This window comes from Moschus berezovskii, chromosome 6 (assembly GCF_049115385.1).
Source record: "Moschus berezovskii isolate FMDL1 chromosome 6, NW_MosBer_1.0, whole genome shotgun sequence".
In the NCBI taxonomy this organism is placed as follows: Eukaryota; Metazoa; Chordata; class Mammalia; order Artiodactyla; family Moschidae; genus Moschus; species Moschus berezovskii.
The window spans coordinates 32,095,665-32,106,856 of NC_142465.1; the positions used below are offsets into that span (position 1 = coordinate 32,095,665).

The 11,192-nt window shown below is 58.5% G+C and overlaps 1 protein-coding gene across 1 annotated transcript; it reads right to left on the bottom strand.

Annotated features, from left to right (window-relative positions):
• Positions 1-2,009: 2,009 nt before the first annotated feature.
• Positions 2,010-9,972, bottom strand: TAMALIN (trafficking regulator and scaffold protein tamalin). The gene is made up of 8 exons (XM_055394381.2): positions 9,454-9,972; positions 7,319-7,368; positions 5,680-5,734; positions 5,472-5,574; positions 4,262-4,355; positions 4,097-4,163; positions 3,665-3,731; positions 2,010-3,215 (listed from the first exon to the last, which is right to left on the bottom strand). The coding sequence occupies exons 1-8, from the start codon at positions 9,703-9,705 to the stop codon at positions 2,725-2,727; spliced, it is 1,179 nt and encodes a 392-aa protein (XP_055250356.1). The 5' UTR covers positions 9,706-9,972; the 3' UTR covers positions 2,010-2,724.
• Positions 9,973-11,192: the final 1,220 nt, after the last annotated feature.

Sequence of the window (11,192 nt, forward strand, 5' to 3'; positions counted from 1 at the left end):
GCAGGTGCCCCTGGCTGAAGCCAACACCCAGCCCCAAAGGGATTTGGTGAAAGGGGTCCAGAGATGCCAGCTACAGATGGAGGGGGGAGGGGCCTCTACCCCACCCTCCAGGACTGAGAGGTCCAGAGGTGGTGGTCACCCCTGTGCAGGGTTGGTCCCAAGGGGACATTCTCGTGTATTAAGCAGCTGCTGTGTGCCAGGCTGTGTTAGGCCCTGAAGGTACAGTGTAACACAGTTGAGTTTTCCTGCCTTAGAAAGGCAAAAGGCAGATACAATAGACATCAGTATAATTACCAATTGAGAGTAAGTGCTATAAAGAAAAAAAAAATAGAGGTCTCAAGATAAATAATAATGGGGACAGGGAACTACTTTCCATCAGATCAGGGAAATGTCTTCTCCTCAAGGAGGTGATATTTAAGAGATCTGAAGTTGGAGGCATCAATCTTGCAAAGAGGAAACAGTACGGGCAAAGGCCAGAGGCAGGAAAGAGCTTGGCATATTTGAGAACAGAACCAGAAAGAGCAGTGTGGCTTAAATATGATAAGTAACATAGAGGGAGAAACAATTTGAGCCTGAAAAGCGTAGGGCCCAGATCCGGGAGAGCCTCCTGCAGGGCATCCCAGTACAGTTGCAGAGGTTGGGCACTGCACAGAGGCTCACAGTTGCCAAACTGTGGCTGCTGTCAACCCACAGGAAGGGATGCCTTTTCCTAATTTGTCTTCCCAGAGGGACAACATGTTATGGAGTTTGGATTTTGAACAACATGATAAAGAGTTTGGATTTTATGTTTTTTTAATTCCAGGGGAAGTCATAATGGGTTTTAAGCAGAGAAGGGTTGTAACCCAATTTCCTTTTCGGAAAGATCACCCCAACTGCTGTGTAAAGGGATGGTCCAAGGGTGAGAGAGGAAGCAGGGGGCCCCCTCAGGAAGCAAGTGCCACGGTGCAGGAAGGAGAGTATAGGAGGTGGCCTGCCTGGGGGAGGGTGCCACTTAGATCTCCCAGGGGCACCCCTTGCATGATGGTCACTGCCAGGGAGGAACAGTAGCACAGGACTGTTCACTGGCACTTACTTGTGGCCCCTCGACAGCTCTCACCTGCCCTGGATCAGCCCCGAGAAGGTGGTGACCACCTTTTGCAGACGCTTTGAGCACACACTGTGAGTTTATCGTTTGTTGAGGTTCTATTAAGTGCTAGTGTTGGGCATGAAGTAAAACAGAGAGTAAGATAGGAGAGGCCCTGGAGTCCTGCTCTCAAGAGTGTTCATCCTGCCGGGGGGCGGGGGAGCCAGGCAAAAACCCAAACCCATCCAAGTCAAGACAGTTTCAGATGGGGATGAGTAATATGATGCAAATAAAACAAGGCTCGGCCATATTTTAGACCAAATGGGAGGACCCTGGGGAGTCCATGCTGAATACCAAAGGGGCCAACTGTGGACAGAGCAAGTGCAGGGACACTGAGGGCAGGACACCTGAAGTGTCATGGGCAAAGTGGCCAGAGCAGGGAGCACGAGGGGAGGCAAGATGAGGCAGGCAGCGGGCAGACATGCCTGCGCAGGAATTAGAATCTTATTCTGGGAGTGATGGGACACCTTTGAGGAGTTCTAGAACAACAAGTGACCAGTGATTTGGCCTGTCACAGGTTGGGTGGATGATGGCTAGGGACTCCTATGCAGGAGGCCCCAGATTCCTCGGAGAGCGCGCCAAACAGCTGTTTACACAAGGCTAGGTTTAGAGGAACCTCGACCCCACCTGTTGTGGTATTTGGGGAGGGGGGCTCCAGATGCATTAAACAAGAGGCCCAAGCTCTGAAGCAGTGTGGGGCCTCTAGTTCAGGCCCATACATGTAGTCAGAGTCCCCCAGTCTGTTTCCCTGGCTGCAGGCTCCAAGCAAATAAGATGTAAAATATAGTGTGTGTGTGTCTGTGTGTGTGTTGAGGGGCGGAGTGGTGGAGTCAGAGCTTGCCGGAGCCCAACCCTCCCCCTCAGGCAGTCACCACACTGACACAGATGCAAAAAACCGTCCATTTTATACAGTTTGTGGTTCAGAAGCAACAATATGCAAAACGGTGGAACAGTCTGTACTGCCCTCACCCCACCCGGATGTGCCCATTCCTATCTCCCAAGGGCAGAGGACCCAGGACCCCACCCAGTAGGACCCCACTTAGTTACAGGCCCCTAGGGGGGCCAAGCCCTTAAGGGTCAAGGCTGAGAGGGAGGGAGACCTGCACCTTGGGCCCCCTCAGGCGCCCACTGGATAACTGGAACTGCGTCTGTGTGGGGTGGGTAGGGGAACGACCGGGCGGAGGCCATTTCTCCCCATGGCCAAGGGTGGGGAGCAAGTAAAGCTGAGGAGAGGGCTTCGTGGGACAGGGTCCTCCCACCTGGAGGAGGAGTTTTCCTGGACGCCCCGCAAGGCACTACTGACCCAGATGTAGGACGGAACGTCCCATTTCTGGCCCCCGAACCTCTCCCAACCCCGAACTCTCTGGTTCTCCTGTGCCCACCTCCCACTGTAGTTTGGGGGAGGACGAGCAAAGAGGCCTGGGGCTGGGGCTCACCACTCTGCAGAGACTAGCCAGGACCAGCTGGGGTTGCCAAGGACCCCCTCCCGCTACTCTGGGCTCTTGGGGTCCCCGTGGCAGCTGAGCGACCGCCCCCGCCCCCTTTTTGCACTGGCTGGAAAGAATAAATAAATAAATACGTTCCCCCGCCCGCGCCCGCCCCTACAGCTGGCTCTCCTCCTCCTCCAGGGAGCGATTGAGTCCGGGGATGAACTTGAGCAGCCGCCGGCGGAAGCTGCGATACTTGGTTTTGCGCAGGCCGGGGCCGCACAGGGCCTGCTCGCGGGCCTCAGTCCAGAGCGCGCCCGGCGCGCCGCCGCCACCGCCCCCGGGGCCCGCGCACCGCACGCTGGCGCTGCGGCTCAGCATCGCCCGGGACCCCGGGGCCGGAGCGTCGGCCGCGGCCGGCCCCGGCAGGCGCGCGAGGGGCGGCGGCGGCGGGGGCGCAGGCGGCTCAGCGCCCCCGAAGAAGCACGTGTGGTAGACGGCATCGTCCGAGTCGCCCCCGGTCCGCCGCGCTCCCCCGCGGGAGCCTCCCGGCGCGGCCAGCAGAGGCCCGAAGGGCAGCGAGCCCGGGAGCAGGCCTGCGCCGTACAGGCAGGAGCGCACCGACTCCAGCGTGTCATAGATGCTCGGGTCCTTCACCACGAGGCCTGGGGGGGCAGAAGACACGGGGGGCGGGGGTGCGGGCGTCAGAGGGCACGGGTAGGGGACCTTCGCTCCTTCCTGATGACCATCAGTGTGGCCCTTGGGCAAGTCAAAACTCTGAACCCTACTTCCCCAGTCTGTAAAACACCAATTATACACTCAGATCCTTATGAGGGTCGCTTATGACACAAGAGTCACGAAAGGGGCCTGAAACAAGCTCTTGGAGCCTTGGTGTTCCCACCTGTAAAAGGGAGATGGTTCTGTGCAGTACTTTCCTTCAGGGCACTATTGTGAGAATGAAAATAGGTGGGTATCAGCCCAGGGCAGCACTGTACCCAGAGTAGTAGTTCCGCAGAACCTGGAGGCGGAAGTAACCCACTAGTTCCTAGGGGGAAGCGGGTATGGGGGAATAGGCAGGGGCACAAGTGGCCCTTCACACCCCTGATCTACTTACCGTGCACCAGCCGCTGCTCCTGCACCATCAGGGACCTGTATTCCCCCCACTTCTCATACAGGGTTTGCTGCAAGAGACACACCCACCTCACTGTCAGGAGTCGGCAAGAAACTAACCAGAGGTGGCTACAGACTGAGGGATCGGGGAGTACACAGAAGAAACCTTAAGGTTAAAAGGAGGTTCAGGCAGATAAACGACCCCCAAAAAAGAGTGGGAGGACTTCTCTGGTGGTTCAGTGATTAAGACTCTGTGTTCCCAGAGAGGGAACTAAGCCTCCCATGCCATAACTAAAGATCCTGCATGCCACAGTGAATATCCCACATGCCACAACTAAGACCCAGCACAACCAAAAAAAACAAACCAGTGGGGCCTGCAGGGACAGGGGTTTGGGAAGAGGAGCCTGGCAGCTGGATGGTTTCCAGGCTGCTTTACCTTCAGGTACTGCAGACGAGCCTCCAGTTCCGCCTTCCTAATTGATGTCCCGTACAGAGTTTCCAGTCTGAGGAGATAGGGGAATCAAAGGATGAGTGGGCCCACAGGGTGGGGAAGAAAGGCTGCGCTCAGGAATCCCCTAGGGACCACAGCACCTGGGTGTACCTGAGAACATTGCCAGATGCCTTAATGATGTCGACAATCTCCCGATGTCGGATGCCTTCCACGTTCAGGCCGTTGACGCTGGCAATGGTATCCCCTGCCAGGCAGAGAGGGGATCAGCATTTACTCCATGGGACGTGCAGAAGAATTCCAGTCCCCTACCTTCACCACGAAGGGTAGGGGTAATAACCCCACAGAACTCTCCTGAGCTCCCCACCCCCATTCATGGTTCTGGGGCAATCTTGTCCAGACCTGGCACCCTAGCAAAGGAGCCAGGGCCCTCAAACATCCACATCCTCAACTCTCAGGAAGCTCTGTCCCCAAAGGCTGAGCCCTCCCAGCAAGCCTGGGCTTCCCCCAAAGCTGGTTATTTTGGTCCAGCCCACAGGCTCTCACCAGCGAAACCCAGCTGAGACAGGAAGGCAGGAGGGTGAGGAGCACCACGCCAGGAACTTTACCACTGGCCCCCAAGCTTGAGGCCTCAAGCTCTGACGCCCTAGGCTGCTGCAGGGCCTCCTGACCTCCAGCAGAGCAGACCACCCTCTCCTAGGACCCACTGCCCAATTGGAAAAGGAGGTGTGGGCCCCTGTGGTGGCTGCCATGGGTATGTGAAAATACCTTGTAAAGCTGCAGTATACCACTTAGCTCCCAAGCTGCTGGTGAATGGGCAAGATGAGGGCTTCAGGAAGAAAACGTGATAGGACTGGGGGGGTGGGTGGCGGTCAGTTCGTGCAGTCCCAGGCTGCCGCTTCCTGGGACCTTGCAGCTCTAGATTTGGACAGTCCCAAAGGTCTCCTACTGGCAGCACCATGTCCTTGTTAGAGGAAGCATCACAGGTACTCCAGTACTGGCCCAGGTTGGGAACACGATGGACTTGCTCTCTCCCTGACTCCTGCCCGTGCTGTGTTGCCAGATCACCAGGAGGAGGCAGAACAGCCATGGCAACATCTGCCACTTACCAGGCCCTGGCTTTGTGCCCAGGAAAGCCCCTCACCACACTGATGTGAGGACATGTTACTGCCCGCAACGTGCAGATGGGAATATTCAAGATCATACAGTAAATGGTAAATTTGCCTTGATCCAACTCATTCTTCTTTCTGGCCTTCTCAAAATAGGAGGAGGAAGGGGAACTGATTGGACTTCTTGCCCCCTCTGCTTGGGAGTAAGGTCATACTCCCTTCCCAGGGCCCCGTGTCCTGGGCTCAGGCCCCACCTGGTGTGAGCCCCGCCAGCTGGGCAGGGCTGGACTCATGAACCCGGCAGACAAAGGTCACCATCTCCACGCGCTGCTCCTCTCGGTGGTGAAGGCCGTAAGTCTGTAACAGGCAAGGGGACCCTCAGCCCAGGGGTGGCGCAGGATCCATCTGTCCCTCAGACCGGCCTCCCAACCCTTCCCTCCCTCTGCAGCCAGCGTCTCCCACCTGGATCTCAAAGCCAAAGGTCTGGTTCTCCTCCTTCTCCAAAGTCAGCACTTTCCTGCAGGAGACACAGGGGCCATCTCATCAAGTCCGTCAGGATTAAAGAGGAGCCTGGCCGGCCCACGGTGTGGCCCTCCGCTGATGCCGGAGTCTGCTCTGGAACATCCAGGCAGGACTCACTGTCTCCAGTGACAAGCCACACTCATCCCCGGCTGTCGGAATGTCCTTCCCCATACTGAAATCAGCTTCATCAAGCCACACAAAATCAATCCCCTCTGGTGGAGGACACACTGCAATGGCTAGCCCCCAGAGCCAGCTGAACTAGCTGAAGTTTTTCGGCCACACTCCCAGCTTCCTAGTGAGCCCCAGAATACTACTGACTGACTAGCTGAGGCCCCCAATTCGGCCCCAGCCTGGAGCGCTGTCTGCTCCAGAGCCTTGGGGAGAGGGCTGGCCCCACCCCCAGAGGCCAGTCACGAGGCTCAGCCCGGACCCCAGCTGCTCCTCCCAGCTGTGGTGAGGCCAGCCCACCAGATGTGAGGGCTGGGGGGAGGGGAGCCTCAAGGCCACCCCTTCCCGCACTGAAGGCCTGCCCACTGGACACAATGGTCTGGAGCAGCTCCAGATCTTCGCCTGCTGGGGGAGCCCAGAGTTTCCTTTGCCCACTCCCAGCCCCTTCCTTCCCGCCCCGCCAGAAGCCGAGCTGAAGCAGCCTCCAAAGGCCCCTTCAAGTCTCTCGGCCTCAGCAAGGCCCTGAAGACCCAGGCCTCTTGGTGCCCAGCCTGACCCACATACCCCCCCAAATGCTGATCAGCAACTCCCTACCCCAGCGCGAGCTCCTCCCTGCTTTGAAGGCAGGCCTTTCCCCCTCTGTGTGTATTCGGGCCGGGGTGGGGGTGGGGGGCAGGGTGACTGTCTGCTCCAGTGCTCTCTGGTTTTCTAAAAGGGTTGGCAAAGTTTTTCTGCAAAGGGTCAGACTGTAAACATTTCAGCCTTTCTTTTCGAAACCTGAATTATTTGACAGCCTCTGTCCTATATTGTTCTTTGTCTTTGTTTTTACAACCCTTTAGAATTATCAAAACAACTCTCAGCTCAAGGCCAATCTGGCCAGCAGGCCATAGTCTGCTGATCCATTTCAGAAACCAGGTTCGCATCAGGATGGGACACAGACAGAGTAGGGCTCGTCCTTCTGCCCTCACCCTAGGCTCTTCCAGGGCCACCACCGATGGGACTAGCAGAGCACTGAGGTTTCGGGTGCAGGGCCAGACAGTCAAGCAGCTGGTTGCAGCTTGCCATGGTTTGGGCCTTCAGGGTTTGCTGGGCTGGGAAGGCCCAGGGGAGCCCCCCAAGTTTCTCCTGCTTCCCCCTTCCCAGATCCAGATTTCTCCAGGGAGGGGTGACTGGCAGGGACTGGGGGTGGTTTGAGGAGCACCTGATGACTCAAAAGTCCCTCCCTCCTTCCTCTGCCACCCCCTTCACACAGCCCACACCCCCACCTGCCCCTCATTCCTGGTGAGGGCACCGTGCTGACAGGGTGGGAGCATGACTCCCCCTGGGTGGGCTGAGATGCTGTGTCGTGCTGTCCCCTCCCCAGCACCTCATCCTTTGGACCAGGGCAGAGGCGGGGGTAATGGTGACTCACCGTTGCTGTTCAGGACTCTGGCTGAGGTTCTTCCAGCGGAATCCTGAGCCCTGGGTGGGAAGGAGTCAGGAAGAAGCAGGTGAGAGGGAGGTGTCCTGGAGCAGATGCTGAGAGCCCTCCTTTGGGGGGTTCCTCACCTGGGCTCAAGTCCTAGACCCAGCATCTCACTTCCTGTTGCCTGTCTGTCCTGTTCCAGCTCCACACCTGCTCTTCTGATGCTGGGATAACTAACCCTGCAGAGTGACAGCATCAGTATCACTCCAGAGCTTTCTCCCTAAGTTTTATCCCCACAACTGGGACCTCAGGAATACAACAGTCTCCTGGGCTCCAGATACATGCACCTCTAAGTCCTGTCCTGGTTCCTAGTCTGGAGGGGGTGGGGGTTTTCATGACTCTAGGTAGAATAGCCTCTGCCCCCAGGGTGCATGTCTGCAGGGGCTGGGCACCCTAGATCCCAGAAGGTGAAGCAGGAGCTCTTCCTAGATATTATTCAGAGAAGGGCAAGGGCCCCTGGGCTTGCCTATCAAGACATTTCAGAGCCCCCAAGGCCAGTCAGATCTCTCCTAATTTCTCAGTCACAGAGAACGGCTTGCAGAGCTGGGGTCAGGGGCCCTGGTCTAGAGGGCTGCAATCTCAGCTTAAGCATGGAAAGGCAGGGGATAGAGGGGCCAAGCCCCCTCCCTCAAACTATGGAGTCCAGCTGCAGGTGGCCAGCTGTGACCAGCTCCACCTAGGTCTCTCAGCATTGTGATACATGTTGTTGCTTTCTGGGACAAAACAAAAACTTAGATCTCAGACTTGTTAAATCTCACTACACTTAAGGAGAGAGATGGGGAGGTTTTGTTATCATTGTTGTTTGGTTGGTTTCGTTTGCTTTTTGGTGTGACAGATGACAGAGATGAGGGACCCCCTACCTTTTTTGGGTCCTTGAGAAACTAAAGCAGTGTCTTTTCCTCCCTAAATGACTGATGCTTGGAAGAAGCCCGGTTCCATACCAGTCCTTGTCCCGTGTGCCACAAACAAGCCAGGAGCTTCCTGGTCAGTGCGCTAGCTAGTTAACGCTTCCCCCAGGCTACCCCGAGGCCAGGAAGAGAAGGAAGCCCTCGTTCTCTAGAACCTTACAGACGGGACTTAAGGGTGGGGACAGTTCCCAAACGGGCCAGGGAGGAAGGGCTGGGCAGCATAGAGAGACCCCTTTGTCTTTCCACCCGATTTTCATAAAATGCAAATTCTCAACAAGCTGTTCATTGTGTTGGGGGGGGCAGGGGCCAGAGGAAGAGGAGGGGGGCTGAGCTGGGAAAGGCCACCAGTCCCCTCTCCATAACCTGGGTCTTGAGTTTCCTTTCTGAGCGCTCGGGTCCCGCTCGGGTCCCCCTCGGGCCAGAGGAAAAGCCCGGCGGAGGGGGAGACTCCGAGGGCGGGCGCGGCCCGCATCCTTCCTGCCCAGCGGGCGCCCTGCGACCCCACCCGCCGCGTCCGGTCGCTGCTGACGTCCAGGGAGCCGTGGCCTCGCGCCCCGCACCTCAGACGCTGGGCGAGGCGGCCGAGCCCCGGAATCCCGGCGCCCCCTCAGAAGGGTGAGCTCTTGGAGTCGGCGGCGCCGCAGGCACTTCCTCGGCGAGAGTCCCACCCCCGGCCCGCCGGCTCTCAACTTGACCAAACTAGAGGCCGGACCCCAGCTCGAGGCCTCTTGCTCCCACGGGAGAAGCCCGGGCGGGGGATCCTGGGGACCCCAGTACTCCTGGGCGCGGGGAGGCGGGGCTGGGGCGGGGTGCCGATGGCCAGTTGGGGCGAGGGGAAGGGGACTTGGGAAGCAGCAGGAAGGAGAGCGGCGAGACGGGGCAGCGGCGCGTGGGGAGTGGAGCGCCGCCCAGCTCGCGAGCGGCGTGGAGCCGGGGAGGGGGGAGTCTGCACCTTCTGAGCAGAGGGTCGAGGGGACCCAGCAGGATCTGAAGGTGTCCATGGGGGTCAGAGGGCGGGGGAGGAACTGGGGGACTCGGGGACCCCAGGAGTATGGTGTGGGTGGGGATCGGCAGGCGTCCATGGGGACTGTGGCGGGTAGCGCGGGTCTTGAGGAAGGGACACCACAGGGTACCGGGGGCCGAGGGCGTCCGAGGAGTTGGGGAGGTACGCACCTTTCGGCGGGGCAGGGTGCCCCCGGACACCGCGAGCGCGCGATACAGCTCGGCGGGGTGGTAGTCCTCCAGCGCCGCGTACAGCTCGTCCCCGGGGGTCCCAGGGCCGGCGGCTGCAGCAGGGGGGCCCGAGGCCGGGGTCGGGGTCGGAGCGGCGGGAGCGGCTTCCGAGTCAGGAGCCGGAGCGGCGGGGTCTGGGGCGGCCGCCGCCTCCTCTTTCTGCTGCAGCTTCCTGAGTCGGCGAAGGGTCATGGCTCCGGCGCCCCTCTCTGGCGGCGCTGACTCCGCGCGGCGAGGCTGGCGGTGGCTCTAGGATGCCAGCCTGGAGGGTGGTGGGTCGCCTCCCTTTATAGGCTCGGGGAGCGGGGCAGGCTGAAGGGGCGGGCGGGGAGCGGCCCCGCGGGGCCTCGCCCCCTGCGCGGTTGGCTCCGCCTCCGGGGTGGAGCCCGCTGCTCCGCAGCCCCGCCCACTACTCCTGAGACTTGCCTGCTGCTGCTGCTGCTGCTAAGTCACTTCAGTCGTGTCCGACTCCGTGTGACCCCATAGACAGAAGCCCACCAGGCTCCCCCGTCCCTGGGATTCTCCAGGCAAGAACACTGGAGTGGATTGCCATTTCCTTCTCCAATGTGTGAAAGACCAGGGAAACTCTTGGGGACCTCGAGCGCCCGTAGGGGGAAAAGCTAGCCGCGGAAAGGAGCGGGGTGGGGGCCCCTGGGCATCCCGGAGGGCAGTATGGGTCTCTATGATACCTGAGGGCCGGGGAGCCTGTGAAGGGGCTTGTGCACGAGATTTGAAAAGTTAGGGATGGATGTCTTCAGAGATTCGAGGAGTCTGGCAGTGGAGTGACAGTAAGGAGTCTTTAGAAGGAGGTTTGGAGGCCCAGGGTAAGATTTGAGGAGACCCAGGGGGCTGCAGGAGACTTTAGGCTAGGAGAAGGAGGGGTGAGGTCTCTAGAGGAAGGAAAAAGATGGCCCTGAAGTAACTGTATAGAAGCCACTAGAGGGTGAAAGGGTTCAGGGTTTCCTTTTTCCATAGCTCCCGGAACAGTTGAAAAGAGCTGCCTCTCCTCCCCAGGTCAAGGGAAAGGGGAAGAGAAGGAAACCCAGAAAGTAGTAGACTTAATTCTGGCCCATCAGCCTCACCTCCTGATGTTGGAGCTCAGGTAACCTTTCTCCAGCAGACAGATGCTTACTGTAGGGCTGACTCATGGCAGGGCATATGGTGTGCTGAGGGGGTGCTCAGGATTGGGGGTTGGTGCTCAACAATTCTCTGACCCTTCTTGGGGACCACCCCCCGCCTCCAAACCCTCGGCTGTGTTGTCTGTGGCTGCCAGCCTATGGGAGAGGTGGGAATGGCCCAGCCGAGAAGTCTCTGTCGTCAGTGGTACCTGAATAAGAAGTGAGAGGAGGAAGTGGTAGGTCAGGCCTGGCGTCTGAAGAGTGGCCAGCCACCACAGGGCGTCAGCACCGCAAGCTGAGGGCTCCACATCCCGTCTGCCACTAAACAGAAGCCAGGAATGCACTGTCCTCATCTGTCCCCTCCTCCAGTGTTCCCAAATCTGTGTTATGCCTTTATATTAATAGCTGACATTTATGAAGCAGTTACCATGTGCTGTGCACACTGTTCTGTGTATTACATCCATGAATGAACTTGTTTGGTCTTCATAACAACCCTATGGAACAGACACCATTATCATCTCTTATGGAGAAGGAAACTGAGGCCCAGAGAGGTTAAGTAAC